Consider the following 16,640-nt stretch of genomic DNA (forward strand, 5'->3'; position numbering starts at 1 on the left):
TCTTCTCCTGAACTTTCCCCTAACCCATAGTGGTATAGCCGTATATAAATAATGATAATGTCCAATGCTGGAGGCATAAAATGAGAAATCTGGCTCCATTCTAGAACAGTTCTCCTTCTTGACCCCTTTAGCCTCTGATCTGACTTTAATGGTGGAAATATTTGTTTACTTGTTCTCTGACTTGGCTAAAGTTGATTGTAGGAAAGATATTCTAGTATCTTTCCAGAGATGGATTGGCTTTCAATAAAAGGGGATTTATTTAGTTAACTTATAGTTCTTCAGAGGAAAGGAAGCTAACTTTCAACTGAGGTTTTTTCTTATGTGGGAAGGCACAGGACGATCTCTGCTGGCCTTCTTTCCAGGCCTCTGGGTTCCAACAACTTTCCATGGGGTGATTCCTTTCTGCACCTCCAAAGGCCTGGGCTGAGCTGCGAGTGCTGAGATGAGGTATGCTGAGCTGCATGGGCTATGCTACATTAAGCTCTCTCATTTAAGCACCAGCCAGTTAAGTCAAACGTCATTCATTGCAGCAGGCATGCCTCCTAGCCAACTGTAGGTGTAATCAGCAACAGATGAGGTTCACATGCCATTGGCTCATGTCCATAGCGATAGAACTAGGCACCTTCATCTGGCCAAGTTGACACCCTGAACCTAACTACCACAATAGGCAAAAAAGAAAGAAATGGAGGTGAAGAAAGAAAAAAAGAGAGAGGAGAGAGAGAGAAAGAAAGAAAAGAAGGAAGGAAAGAAAAGGAAGAGGGAGCATACAGAAAAGGAAAAGGAATAAAGATGAGGAAGAAAGAGGGAGAGAGAACAGACAAGGAGGCCTGCATTTTATTTATTGTCTTGCTGGTTTACTTATTTCTTGTGGATCCTGTTCCAAAAAGGACCTAAGCTTAGGGTGCACAGGTGGTTCAGTGGTAGAATGCTCACCTGCCATGCAGGAGACCTAGGTTTGATTCCTGGCCCATGTACCACCCCATCCCCACCCGCAAAATAAAAAGGATTGCTTGAAAAAAGAATTTGAGTTTAAAAGCACAACCTGGGGAAGGGGAGAGGATGAGATCAACTTTACTGAACTACTATCAGGCTCTGGGCCATGTGTTGCCCACTTTATCTCCTTTAATTAGTATCACGATCCTTGAGGTCATTCTTATTATTCCATTTTACAGAATAGGAAACAGGCATTCAGGAAGATCAAGTAACTTGTCCAAACACACACAACTAAGAAGTGGAGAGTTGGGATTCTCCATCATGCCTTTCTAGCTCTTCTGCCATAGCATATTGCTTGGAGAGATTAATGGGAAGTAAGAAGTTTCTGGACCCTGTAGTCCAGAGAAAATACTAGATTTAGCAGCATGATGCAGTTGACAGGGTTAACAATGTGAAGAAACTGGAATCATTGGAGAGAACAAAGGAATGCTGGTCTTCTGAGAGTTAGTTTTCAGTGGTTAGACTTCTAGGAAAGCAGGGATTGTTGGGCTAATGTCAACAAGGGAGGAGTAACTGTAATTGGAATAGAAGGTGGGCAACTGGAGCTAAGAGAGGGAGGTGTGTATAAGCCTTCAACACTGATGTTCTGTCCTCTTAGAAGCAGGCTCACTTGTGGCTTGTGACAGAGTTGAATGAGACTTCATGCTCTAATAACCTGTAGTTGGGGATCAAGCCAGGAGCTAAGGAGGTGCCAGACAGGCCCCTGCACATACGAAGGTACACAGTAAACTTGGCGGGGAGTGGGGTTTGGCTGTCTTGGGCAGTCGTTTCTCTTCTGTCATAGCCTTCCCCTTGCATGGATTCTGGTCAGATTATGAAGTAGCAGCTCCATGCTCTTCCAGTAACAGCCTAAAGTTGGGACAACTATTAAGGCACCCTGGACAGAAAGGTCCACCAAATTAGACCAATGTAAACCAAGAGTGGACAAGTGTCCCATCCTCACTTTTGCTATTCCATAAGGGATTGTTCTAGTTTGCTAGCTGCCGGAATACAACATACCAGAAACAGAATGGCTTTTAAAAAGGGGAGTTTAATAAGTTGCTAGTTTACAGTTCTAAGGCCAAGAAAATGTCCCAATTAAAACAAGTCTATAGAAATGTCCAATCAAAGGCATCCATCCAGGGAAAGATACCTTGGTTCAAGAAGGCCGATGAACTTCAGAGTTTCTCTCTCAAGTGAGAAGGCACACGGCGAACACAGTCAGGGCTTCTCTCTCAGCTGGAAGGGCACATGGTGAACACGGTGTCATCTGATAGCTTTCTCTCCTGGCTTCTGGTTTCATGAAGCTCCCCGGGAGGCGTTTTCCTTCTTCTCCAAAGGTCGCTGGCTCGTTCACTCTGCTCTCTCCGAATCTCCTTCATTCTCCAAAATGTTTCCTCTTTTATAGGACTCCAGAAATTTATCAAGATCCACCCAAATGGGTGGAAACATGTCGTCACCTAATTCAGCTTAACAATCACTCTTAATTAAATCACATCTCCAGGGAGATGATCTGATTACAGTTTCAAACATACAGTATTGAATAGGGATTATTCTGCCTTTATGAAATGGAATTTTGATTAAAACATGGTTTTTCTAGGGTCCATACATCCTTTCAAACCAGCACAGGGATCAACTTCCAGAAGACTGAGGCAAGAAATTATGCCTAAAATAAGAGGCTGGGAGTCCTCACCTGAGAAGAAACTGTTCATCAAGTGTAGGGATTCTGAAATTTAGAATGTACTATGTACTAGATTGTTCATATACAATTTCTTAATCCTCACAACAATCCTGGGAGGTAGCTAGTATAATCCCCAAGTGGGAAATCAAAAATAGAGGTTCAAGCACCTTGCTCAAGGCAAAAAGTAGTAAAATGCCTAGCTAGAATTCCAACTTAGGTCAGTCTAATTTCAGAAGCTGTGCTCATTCCACTATACCATACTGCCTTTCTCATCGGCTGGATGACCTCTAAGAGCCCCTTCAACAATTACACTCTCTAACTCTGTAAATATCATGGAGTAATAACCATTCTTCACATTTAGATAGTGTTACATAGTTCACTAGCACTTTCACCCTGTTTGATCTTCAAAACAAGCCTATGGAATTGGCAGGGTCGATCTTAGCCCTGTGATTAGTAAGTAGGTAGGTTGGTACTTGAATCCCAGTCTTCTGATCCGAATACAGTGCTCTCTCCACTAAATTAAGATCCCATTAATTTAAAAGGGGATGCTCTTTGCTTCAGGAAACACTACAATCAGCAGGCCGGAAAATATGATTGTAAAAATTCATCTAAGCAGAATACCAACAATATAACAAACTAAAAACTAAAATAAACCAGAGTTTTTTCTGCAGGGTTGACAATAATTTCATAATGGGTCTGTGGAGGCACTCTAAGACTGTTAAGTACCATTCTAATACTCCAAGAAAATTTTAACTTAATTCCTTTAAAAATATTAAACATTCTACAGCCTAATTCTTTGAAAAATAGCAATCTGTACCTGGTAATATGGTAACTTCCTCATGCAAGTTTTCACTCTGCTCCTCTCTGCTTCCCTAAATTCTAACCCTGCTTCAGTTTAGTTCTTTCCTCCATGAAATACATTCTGACATTAGCCTATATTAGGGAAAATTACTTCATTCAATAAATTCTGAGCACACTATTTAGGGATGAGCAAGGGGTAAGGAAAAGACATATAAACCAATTCTGTCGATAAGAGGTAAAATAAAAATGCCACATGAATTGAGAGTAAAAATGCTCACTTCTTGAATCAAAAGAAACTCTAGTAAAGAAGTGTAAGAATAGAAAAGGAAAGAAACTTGGAAACATGGATCCTATATGGGGATCCGTAAGAGATTCAGTTGACTAAGATAGTGTGTTACTGTAGCATTGGGAGATAAGGCTGGAATGGAGGATTGGGAGTACGCTTTGAAAAACTCTAGAAGATTTAGGAATTCCAGTTGTTCCAAAAATAATGGCACCTAGTAGGGACTTGATCATAAAATGACGTTCCAGACCTGTGCTTTCAGTGTACACACTTGCACATAGGGATACAGGAGGAATAATGAGAATGAGGCAGGAGGCAAATAGTTAAGTCTTAGAGACATTCGATTTGAGATAATTATCAGGACATCTACAGGGAAAAGTTCTGCAGTTAGAAGTCAGTACCTAACAGAGACTGAGTACATGTTGATAAAACAAAAGTATGACTAAAACTCTGGAAAGGGCAAAACTGCATTTATGGATCTGGGTATTGTCCATAGATTAAAAAAAAAAAGTCTGGTAGATAAAAGCAAAGGGAGGGGGTGCAAGAGTAGTTCAGTAGTAGAATTCTCACCTGCCATGCAGGAGACCTGGGTTCAATTCCTGGTTCATGCACTTCCAAAAAACAAAACAAATATGCAAAACAAAATTTCAACAAATGGTGCTGCGATAATGGGATATTCACAAGAAAAAATGAAATGTGACCCCGCATTACAGTATACAAAAAAAAAAAAGAGCAAAGGGACAGACTTCTTTCCTACAATAAATATTTGCCGTGTCAAGACTTTTAGGCATGAAAAGCTCTTTAGTTCCCAATCACAGATCTCTTTCCCATTTCTAAATATTTTCTACTTATCTGCTCTACACCATTAGCTACTATGTTCATTAGTTGTTTCACATGTGTATCATGTTTTGCCTAGACTGCAAGCTCCCTAAAAACAGGAATACTTTAAAATTCTTTTGGATACCACAATACAGTATTATATACAAAACAGAGGCTTTGTTAATACTTGATTGATAAACATAAATATCCAACTGAAAGAGGTGGTAACCCATATGCATAAATGTTAATGGACTATTATATAGACGGAGATATTTCATGTCTGGCCCAAGACAGTTCTTGTCAATCAGCTGCAGGGCTGGAGCTACCACTGAGGTTTTCTACACTCAGTCCACTTTTTTGTGGCCACTTTCAAATTCTTCAGGAAGCCTAAGCCCATCTCCTAGTATCTAAGGTCACTCAAGCAACACATTTCACACTTTATCAAATCCCAAATACAAGGCACAGAATGGACAGGGCAGTCATAAGTTTATTAAGTTCTCTTTAATTAAAATGCTTTGTAATAGAAACCACAGTTTGAAGCAGTTTCCCAAATGTTTCCTGTCCCACAAATGATAGATTGAAGAAGAATTTGATTTATTTCCTATTTTCTTCAGTCTTGGTGGCTAAGTGGTAACGGATGGAGGTGGCAACCAAAAGGAGACAAGGAAGAAGCTCCGTCTTAAGGAAAAATCCAGAAGTGCCTCAACTTCAACCAGCTGAAGGCAAATGTTTGTTTCATAGGTTTTTATCACCTAGTTCTAGCCAACCTAATCCAGGAATAAATTAGATATAGTTTTGCCATATCAGCTGATGGCAACAGGAGGAGCTTTTCAGAACTTGGGCCTAGTTTACACTAGTTGCCAATATCACAGGGAAGAGAATGGAGGAGATTTTAGAATAGCTCTTCTACCCTCTCATTCTGCTCAAGGGAGACCCAAGCTTCACCACCACAAAGCAATCCATCAAGAAGGCCTCATTTGCGCTTCTTCTCTTGTGTGCTGGTAAACCAAGAGTCTAGGAGCTTCTTGCTATAGTATAACTGCCAGGCATGCACTTGGACAGCCAGGATCAACACCAGGTACATGACAGAAATGGCAGGAAAACCAAAGAGGAAGCGGTAGGCCTTGCCATGGCGGTAGAGTTGCTGTGCAGCAGGGAACATCTCCATGCTGCCATAAATGAGGGGAGCAATGGAAAAGAGTCCCATGCTGATCATGGAAAGCACCAGGTAGCTTATGTTGTTGCGGGGGAAGGAAAGAAGGCCCAAGAGAGAGGGCACAATACTCAGCAAATACGGGTACTCCCACTGATAGGGCATGGCCACTTGGTCATGCGACAAGAGCCTCAGGTGTCCCACGCTCATCTTGGCAACCAGCAGCAGCCATAAGACCAGGTGCACGTAGATCAGCTTCTTGATTTCATACTTGAGGGTCACACTGTGGAGCAGAGCAGAGGGAGAAGAACCTTACATTCAAATTTTTCTGACCACCAACTATATGCCAGGCAACTGTACTGGACAATGAGATACAAATGTAAATAAGAGGGATGTAACTGTAGGACGATGATAGAGAGGGAAGCTCCAGGAATCAGTTCTTCCACCAGAACAACTATTAACCAGGCAGAAACTGTTTGAATCAACTATTTTCAAACTCCAGGGTCCTGTAAAACACTGTACAGCATCCAGAGAAGAGCTAAGTAAGAGATTGGTAAGTACAGTAAATATCAATAAATCACTCTCTCCATGTGGAGGCTACCATCACTCAGCCCCCACTCTTGCAGTAGGCAATAATGGGGTCTGGTCTTGGCATATCTTGCTGGTGCCAGGTAGAGACAAAAATTCACTACCCCAAGATCTGGGGGATGTAAAAGATAGGGGCCTGGATCAATCACTGATCATTAATCACTGCTTTCTTTTTCTTCCTGAGGTGCATGATCTGGGAATCAAACCCCGTTCTCCCTCATGGAAGGGAAGCATTCTAACCACTGAACTACCTGTGCACACACCCTGATCACTGCTTTTAAATGGCAACTTTAGATCATTGAGGGCCCAGCTCTGAGGATGACCACTGTTCCAACCTGCCCTGGACAAAGCTGGTGGAAACTTAAAGACAGTACATACCACAGCTCTGAGAAAGTGTACTGTCTTTGCTGGGCAGGGGCTGAATCAAGAAAGCAAAGTTCTGGGGAGCTGAGGAAGACGCTCCTGGCACCCTTCCTGGCCCCTCTCATTCCTTCCCTGAGGGCAGTAAGGAGCTGGGAAACAATAACTTAAGAAACCCCTCTCCAGCGAGCATCCTCTCCCATTATCTGCCCTCCAGGCAAAAGCAACCCAAGTCTATGAAAGCAGTGCAAAAAACAACTGAGGCAGACAGCTTAAGGCAAGGACTAACCTGCTTTAACTATGACACTGGGAGAAGAAGAATGTCTGTTTCCTGGGATGTTGAAAGGGCATTCAAACTCCTGTAAATAGGGGAAACTCCTAAAGTCACCAGTACATACAAGCCTGGGACAAGATACCAGCCAGAAAAGTCAAGGACCCTGCACTCTGCATTTGCCTTGGGATAACCTTTCTGATAGGAAGGTTGAACTCTGATGGCAAGCACTAGCCAACGCAAAGCCAATTTGCAAAAATGGTGAAAGGTATTTTTTACTTAGGTTTGTTTCATTATGTTAGCTCCAGAAACTCAAGAAAATCTGTCCCATTACCAGCTGGTTACAAATCCAAGAAACAGACATTTCAGGGAATAAATACCAGAGTTAACACTTTAAAACATTAAAATATGTAACAAAAGATTACCAGACAAATTAAGAAACAGGAAACGATGGCACATCCAAAGGAAGAGAATAAAAATCCAGAAAACACCAACAAAAAAGACCAAAGGCTTTTCAAGATATGATGCTCAATATGCTGAAGAATATTAAGGAAAATACGGAGAAAGAACCAAAAGATTTCAGGGAAACAATGAATGAAGAATCTGAGACTCTCAATAAAGAGATAGAAATTTTAAAAAGGAACCAAACAGAACTACAGGAGTTAAAGACCATAATAACTGAAATGAAAAATTCCCAAGAGGGTTTCAACAGCAGGTTAGTGCTGGCAGCAGAAATCATCACTGAACACAAAGTCAAGACAACTGAAATTAGTCAGGATGAGCAGAAAGAAAAAAGAATTATAAAGCAAATAAAGCCTGAAAGACCTCTGGGATACCATCAAGCACACCAATACACACATTAAGGAAGTCCCAGAAAAAGAAAGAGAGAAAGGGGTAGAAGGAATATTCAAAGAAATCATAGCAGAAAACTTCCCAAACTCAGCAAAAGACATAAATATATGCACATCCAAGAATCCCAGAGAATTTTAAGAACTTTAAGAAAAATATGCCCCATCACATACTGATCAAATTGTTTGATGGAAAGGACAAGGAAAAAGTTCTGAAAGCTGAAAGAGAAAAGCAATGTATGTACAAGGGAGTCGCAATTAGAGTAAGTGCCAATTTCTCATCAGAAATCCTAGAGGCAAAAAAGCAAGGGGTTGGAAAAGTACCAAAAGAAAACAACTGCCAATCAAGAACTGTATATCCAGTGAGGCTTTTTCTTTTAAAAATGACAGCAAGATTAAACATTCCCAGACAAGCGAAAGCTAAGGAAATTCATCACCACTAGACCAACCCTACTGGCAGTGATAAATGGAGTTCTTCAAACTGAAAGGAAAGAACACTAACAATGGTTCAAAGCAGCATTAAGAAATAGACTGTTGGTAAAGATAACCATTTGGGTAATTTTGATTTGTTAGTACTGTTGCATTACATTTTTTGATATGTAACTCTACTTCTTCCTACAAGTGTCAAAATGCAAACACATAAAAAGTAATGATAAACCTGTGGTTTCAAACAAACAATGTACAAAGATATAGTCTGTAATAAGTACATAAATAAGATGGGGAGATGAAGGAGATAGGAAGAATGTATGTGTATGCTATTGAAGTCAAGTTGGTTTCAAATCAAATACGACTGTTGTATATTTAGGATGTCCCCATGGTAATCACAAGGAAAATATATGAAAAAAATATATTGATAAAAATGAGAAAGGACCCAATATGGCACAACACAAAAAATCTTGAAGAACTGAGGGACAAACAAAGGTGTAAGGCTTAAAAAGCCTAAGTAGCAAAAGTCAGAAGAAAGTCATGCATTATCAGTAGTGACTTTTAAATGTAAGTGGATTAAATATTCTAGTCAAAAGGCAGAGACTGGCAGAATGGATGAAAAAAAGCAAGACCCAACTATATGCTGTTTACAAGAGGCTCACAAGTTCAAAGACATAAGTTGACTGAAAGTGAAGGGATAGATAAAAATATACCATGCAAGTAGTAACTAAAAGAGAGCTGGGGTAGCCATATACTAACATTAGATAAAGTAGACTTTAAGTAAAAAAAAACTGTTATAAGAGACAAAGACAGCTGTTATATATGATAAAGTGGCCAATTCAACAAGGAGACAAAACAATTATAAATATATATTCACCTAACCACAGAACCTCAAAATATATAAGCGAACAGTGACAGATTTGAAGGAAGAAATAGACAGTTCAACATTAATATAAGAGACTTTACACCCCCAGAAAATCTCTTTTGTTGCTCAGATGTGGCCTCTCTCTTTAAGCCAACTTGGCAGGTGAACTCACTGTCCTCTCCCCTATGTGGGACATGACTCCCAGGAGTATAAATCTCCCTGGGAACGTGGGATCTGACTCCCGGAGATGAGCCAGGACCTGGCACATGGGAATGAGAAAGCCTTCTTGACCAAAAAGGGGAAGAGGGAAATGAGACAAAATAAAGTCTCAGTGGCTGAGAGATTTCAAACAGACTCAAGAGGTTATCTTGGAGGCTATTCTTATGCATTATATAGGTATCCTTTTTTAGTTTACTGTGTATTGGAGTGAAACTATTAAACTGTGTTCCAGTAGCCTTGATTCTTGAAGACTATATAACTGTACAGCTTTTGCACTGTGACTGTATGATTGTGAAAACCTTTGTCTGATGTTCCTTTTACCCAGGGCATGAACAGAAGAGTAAAAAAAAAAGGATAATAAATAAATACTAGGGGGAGATAAAGGGTAAAAAATTGGGTAGATTAAAATACTGTGGGTCAACGAGAGGGAGGGGTAAGGGTTATGGATGTATGAGTTCTTTTTTCTTTTTATTTCTTTTTTTGGAGTGATGCAAATATTCTAAAAATGATCATGGTGAAGAATACACAACCATGTGATGAAATTGTGAGCCACTGATTGTATAATGTGGTTGGACTGTATGGATATTTCTCAATAAAAATATTTAAAAAAGAAAAAAATAGCAATTTACCTTAAAAAAATAGTAAGAGACTTTAATACAGCACTTTCAATAATGGATAGAACATCTAGACAGAAGATCAATAAGGAAATAGAAAACCTGAACAATACTTAATTAACTAGACCTAATAGACATATATAGACTGTTTCACTCAACAACCACAAAATACATATTCTTCTCAAGTGTGCATAGATCATTCTCCAGGACAGATAATTTCTTAGGTCACAAAACAAGTCTCAATAAATTTAAAAACATTGAAATGATACAATGTATCTTCTTTAATGACAATAGATGAAGTTAGAAATCAGTTAACAGAAAAAATGGAAAATTCACACGTGGAAATTAAACAATGTACTCTTAACTAATGAGTTAAAAGGGAAACCACAAGGGAAACTAGGAATTATACTGAAGTGAGAGAAAATGAAAATACAACATACCAAAACTTTTTGGATGTAGCAAAGGCAGTGCTGAGATGGAAATTTATAGCTTTAAATGCTTACATTAAAAAAAGGACAAAGATTTCAAATCAGACCTAACCTCAAAACTGGAAGAAACAGAAAAAGAAGAGCAAACTAAACCCAAAGCAAGCGGAAGGAAGGAAATAACAAAAATTAGAGAAGAGATAAATGAAGTAGAAAACAAGCAAACAAACAAAAAACAATAGAGAACCAACAAAACTCAAAAGTTGGTTGTTTGAAAAGATCAATAAAATTGACAACCCTAAAAAAAAATTGACAAACCTTTAGCAAGAGTGACAAAGAAAAAATGAGAGGGACATAAATGACTAAATGAGAAAGGAAAAGGGGGTCATTACTACCAACACCACTAAAATAAAAAGGACAATAAGAGGGCACTATGAACAACTGTATGCCACAGATTAGATAACCTACATGAAATGGGCAAATTCCTAGAAACACAAAAACTACCTACATTGATTCAAGAAGATGGAAGTCGAAAGATGAAAGCCACCCAAGTGCCCATCAATAGATGAATGCATAAACAAAACATAATATATACACACAATGGAATACTATTCAGCCGTAAAAATAAATGAAGTTCTGATATATGCAACAACATGGATGAACCCTGAAGATTATCATGTTCAAAATGTTAGAATAAATTTAGATTGAAATGCTGGTGATTGGTGAGGGGGAGGGGTAAAGGGTATGGTATGTATGAATTTTTTTCAGTTTTCTTTTTATTTCTTTTTCTGAATAGATGCAAATGTTCCAAGAAATGATCATGATGATGAATATGCAACTATGTAATGATATTGTGAATTACTGATTATATATGTAAAACGGAGTGATCAAAAGTTAGAATGTTTGTGTTTGTTTGGTGGGGGTTTTTTTGGCATTTAAAAAATTTTTTAATTAATAAAAAAAGATTATCATGTTCAATGAAATAAATCAAAAGGAGATAATATTGTATGATCTCACTGATAAGAAATAATTAGAATAAGCAAACTCAAGAGTCAGAGTCTAAAATATAAATTACTAGGAAATGGGGCAGAGGTAAGGAATAGGGATTAAGGCTTAAAATGTAGAGTTTCTATTTTGGATGACGGAAAAGTTTTGGTGATAGTAGTGATGGTAGCACAATACTTTGAATGTAAGTAACAGCACTGAATTATAAACACGAATGTGGTTAAAAGGGGAAATGTTTTACATACAGTTACTACAACAAAACATTTTTGTAAAAAATCCAAGCAACTGCACAACACAAACAGTAAACCATTAGTTAAACCATGGTTTACAGTGAATAGTACTATTATAAAAATGTGATTTCAATTTTAACAAATGTACCACACCAGTGCAAGGTGTTAATAGCATGGTACTGCTTACGGGAACCTTGTATTTTACCTATAATTTTTCTATAAACCCTCAACTTCTCCAATAAAAAGTAAAAGTAATAATGTGAAAAAGATATGGTCCCTGCCTAGAAGCTGGGTCAAAGAACAAAAGAAAAAGAAATAGTAGAAAAACTCTGGTAAATTTATGTTCCAAGATACATGGAATTGCAGAGTAAGAAGTAATGAATTCTGCCTGGGCTTCAGGGTCAGAAAAGACCATCTAGACGAGGGTGATTTTAGAGCTGAGTTCATTGGGGATGGGTGGAGATGGGTGGAGATATGCCTTCCGCACAGAGGTAACAGCATAGAGGCAAAATGGCACAAGCATCTGTGCTCCAGGAACTTAAGTGACTCGCAGCAAGAATACAGTGGATGGGTGAGGGGAGTAATGGGATATGACGTTGTAAAGGTTATGGAAGAGTTAGGCTAAAGGTAGAATAATACTCAGAATTGTGTTTGGAAAGATCATTTTGACCATATCATAGAGATATAGCCCAGAGGAAGAAGGTATTGGTAGCTAGGGAACCAGCTCAGGCTGCAGGGTAAGGATATTTTCTCATTTAAAGGGAGCACATAGTTATTATCCGTGTAATTCTCTTAGGTTCCGAATGCACCTTTCTCACACTCCCAGGGATGCATTTCTCCTCTGGGCAGGCATGTGAACACTTGATTGGGCTGTGAGGAAGCTGTTAGGGCCTAAGAAGAAAACTGAAGTAAGGGTCCAAAAAGGGTGTAAATCTTCAAAACTCTGGAGAGAGACGTGAAGACCAACTTGGTGAATTCGATGGGTTTAAAGAGGGAAAATTCTTTTTTGAAATTTTATTTTTAAATATTCATTGCACTACTGATTATGTATGTAGAACGGAATGATCAAAATAGGAATGTTTGTGTTTGTTTGGTGTTTTTTGGTATTTAAAAAAATAAAATAAAAATAAATACATAAATAAATAAATATTCATTATAAAAAATGCAGAAAAGTGAAAGAAAAAAATCATTCAGTCACCTCTAGACTTAAAGCTCCGGTTGTTTTCTTAATAAGCTTTTTAACTGAAACATGCAATTAAACATGCAAACAGAGACTAGGTCTGTTTTTGCTATTATATCCTCAGTGCCTTGCACAAGGGTGGAGAATAGAAGCTCAGTATTTGTTGAGCGGATGAATGAATGTAGAAATAGCCCTTACGTAGGGTATTTATAAAATTCGTTTTAGAGCGGAAAGGCTGCATCCCCCCATGCACACACACCAACCGTGCATTGGGCAGATTTGTACTATGTGTTCGGCCTTATGCTTGGTCCTCTACACGAATTATCTCACTAATTCTTCACCAAAACCTAAAACACGATTATTTTTCCCCTTTGCAAATGAAGACTCTGAGGCTCAATGAGAAATTAGACAATTTCCCAAGGTCACACAGCGGGACCAAGATGAATGTGACTGGTTCCCTCGAGGTAGAGAGCGGCAGGTCAAGGGGTGGAGCTCGCGGGGCGACCGGCCTTCCTAAAGCTGGTGACAGACTCAGGGCCATCACGGGAAGAGGGGAGGTGGCAGATGTGAGCAGGCTGGCAGGGAAGTAAGACTCTGAGGGCCGGCCGGCGTCGCTTCCCAGGCCCTGCAGGAGAATGGTCCTCTCCTCACTTCATACCTCATCTGGTAGTGCATGGCGACGCGCTCCCGGTGCTGAAAGTCGCTGCCATCTGTGCCAGCCGCTCGCGGGCCTGCCCGAGACGCCATCGTCCCCGCCCAGAACTCCACAGCCTCTCGCGCCGCCGAACCCGACTAAGACTCCCGGAGATCGGGTACGCGCCACCACAGCCCAGCCGCCTTCAGCGGCTGGGCGATTCTGCGAGCAGAACTTCCGGCCTCTCTGTCTCCGGAGGACCGACTCTGTGGTCCTCTCCCGCGCACGCGCTTCCGCGCTCTCGGCCGGGTCCGCCCCACCGTTTAGCTGAACCCCTCCCAGAGTGGGAAGGGAAATTCCAGCTTGGATGTTTTTTTGAGCGTTTACTTTCTTAGGCTGTATCGTGAGTTTAAGACGTCGCTGGCTTTATTTCACAGATAGGGAAACATGCTTGGAAGGATTCTGTGACTTTCCCAGAGCACACGTTCATTCACAGTTTCAAAGTGTCTCCCAGTGACTCCTTAATCATTGTAAAGAGAAAACGGTAACTTCGCAGTGGAGAAACCTGACGTACCCCCTTAACCGAGTGATCAAAGTTAACTTGACCAACAGACAAAGTGACACTTTGTGCTTCCTGAGACAATGAGGACATACCAGTTCTGTGATACACCTGCCCAATAATACAGAACAGGAATTTTATCATGAAGAAATGATAGACAAGCCCAAATTAAAAACTGGACAGCCTTCTTCAAAAATGTCAAGGCCGTGAAAGAAAAATGAATTATTTCAAAATAAAAAGTTACATTTTCTGCGGGGGAAAGAAAAGAAAAGCATGTACTAGAGCAGCCGTTTTCTGGGGCGTAGGAAGGAATGCACCTAGGTTGCCGGTTGCCCTTGCTTATTGGCCCACAAACATTCAGCTCTCCTGCATCTATTAATGAAGCTGAGTGGTTTGAACCAGCAAGAACACATCTCGCTTTAGAAATTTCGAGGTCTGTCACTCTGTGGAGTTCCTTTGCTGCTCAGATCAATAGAAGAGTCTGCCATGGACACAACCACTTGCCAGATGATATCAACCCAGCCCTCCAATGAAATACACTGCCATTTGCTGTAATAGTTAATACATGCCTCAGACCAGCGGCAACATACATGACCTTCTCTTTCAGGAACTCAACCAGTGGTGGAACCATACATTTTGGAGGTGCCTGAGGAACTCCTGATTGGCTAAATGAATTGGATCTACATGATAAGAGCTTGACCATTTTTGTAAGTATAATGGTAAATTCCCAGCCACAAGCCACCTGTTGAGTGGGACAGCAAAGGAGGGACATGAACAAAGAACTAAAGGAAATCAGGGAAACAATAGATGAACACAAAGAGAATACTAATATAGAGATGGAAATTATGAAATGGAACCATGCCAGAAGACTACAATAACAGAAATTTAAAATTCCCTAGAGGGGTTCAATAGCAGATTGAAGCTGGCAGTAGAAAGAATCGGTTAACTTGAAGATAAGACAATTGGAATAATCTAATCTGAAGAGCAAAATGAGGAAAGAATAAAGAAAAGTGAACATACCCTCAGGAACCTGTGGCACACCATCACACATGCCAATATATGCTTTGTGGGAATCCCAGGAGAAGAAAAAGAGAAAGGGACAGAGCCTATTCAAGGAAATAATTGTTGAAACTTCCAAGTCTAATGAAAGGTAGACATATACACATTCAAAATGCTTAGGATAAATTTAAAAAGACCCATACCATGCCATGATAATCAAACTGTTTGTTGTGGTTTGAAGCTGTATGTAATTAGATTTAAGAAAATCGTGTTCTTAAATCTAATCCATTCTTGTGGCTGTAGATGCATTGTTAGTAAAATCCTTTGATAAGGCTAGTTCAGTTATGGTGTGACCCACAGCATTCAGATGGGACTTAATCCTATTACAGGAGTCCTTTATAAACAGAATGAATACACAGAGTGTGCTGGTTTGAAACTTGTGTGCCCAGAAAAGCCAAGTTCTTTAATCCTTATTCAATATTGCTAGATGGGAGCTTTTTTATTATTTCCATGAAGATGTGACCCATCCAATTGTGGGTGGTAACTTTTGATTAGATGATTTCCATGGAGATGTGTCTCCACACATTCAAGGTAGGGTTGCTTACTAGAGCCCTTTAAGAGGGAACCATTTTGGAGAAACTTGAGAGCCACCAAAGCCAAAAGAGCCCATGCAGCCAGAGACCTTTGGAGATGAAGAAGGAAAACATCCTTGGGGGAGCTTCATGAAACAAGAGGCCAAGAGAAACAAGAGGAGAGAAAGCTAGCAGACATCACCATGTGCCCTCTCAGCTGAGAGAGAAACTCAAACAGAGGGCATTTCCCTCGATGCCTTAATTTGGCATTTTCATGGCCTTAGAACTGTAAACTTGCAACTTAATAAATTCCTGTTCTAGTTTGCTAGCTGCTGGAATGCAACATACCAGAAACAGAATGGCTTTTAACAACGGGAATCTAATAAGTTGCTAGTTTACAATTCTAAGCCTGAGAAAATGTCCCAATTAAAACAAGTCTATAGAAAAGTCCAACTTAAGGCATCCAGGGAAAGATACCTTGGTTCAAGAAGGCCAATGAAGTTCAGTGTTTCTCTCTCAGCTGGAAGGGCACATGGCGAACATGGCGGCGTCTGCTGGCTTTCACGTGGCTCTACCAAAAGGGGACTCTCTCCAAAATGTTTCCTCTTTTAAAGGATTCCAGCAAGCAACTCCACCTTCAGTAGGTGGAGACACACCTCCATGGAAATCATCTAATCAAAAGTGACCACCCACAATTGGGTGGGTCACATCTTCATGGAAACAATCAAAATGCTCCCACCTAGCAACATTGAATGAGGATCAGAGGCCATGGCTTTTCTGGGGTCCAGCACAGATTCAGATCAGCACAATTCCCCTTTAAAAAGCTGTTCCATTTCTGATCTATTGCATTCCGGCAGCTTACAAACTAAAACAGACAGAGAGAGAGAGTGAGAGTGGGAGTGGGAGTGAGTGTGTGTGTGTGTATGTGTGTGTGTGTGAGAGAGAGAGAGAGGGAGAGAGAATGTTTGTGTGTGAGAGAGAGCCACAGAAGCAAGACGCTAAAAGCAACAAAACATGAAAGAGAAGGAAGAGACCAGCAGATGCTACTGTGTGCCTTGCCATGTGGCAGAGGAGCCAAGGATCACCAGAGGTGGGTCTTGAAGAAAGAAGCATTGCATTGATGCCACTTTTTATTT

At 40.1% G+C, this 16,640-nt stretch overlaps 1 protein-coding gene across 1 annotated transcript; it reads right to left on the reverse strand.

Moving 5' to 3' along the window:
* Positions 1 to 5,025: 5,025 nt before the first annotated feature.
* On the reverse strand, positions 5,026 to 13,635 carry JAGN1 (jagunal vesicle mediated transporter 1). Its single transcript, XM_077116602.1, has 2 exons — positions 13,399 to 13,635; positions 5,026 to 5,992 (listed from the first exon to the last, which is right to left on the reverse strand). The coding sequence occupies exons 1-2, from the start codon at positions 13,485 to 13,487 to the stop codon at positions 5,530 to 5,532; spliced, it is 552 nt and encodes a 183-aa protein (XP_076972717.1). The 5' UTR covers positions 13,488 to 13,635; the 3' UTR covers positions 5,026 to 5,529.
* Between the last annotated feature and the right edge of the window lie 3,005 nt (positions 13,636 to 16,640).

This window comes from Tamandua tetradactyla, chromosome 9 (genome assembly GCF_023851605.1).
Source record: "Tamandua tetradactyla isolate mTamTet1 chromosome 9, mTamTet1.pri, whole genome shotgun sequence".
Taxonomy (NCBI): domain Eukaryota; kingdom Metazoa; phylum Chordata; class Mammalia; order Pilosa; family Myrmecophagidae; genus Tamandua; species Tamandua tetradactyla.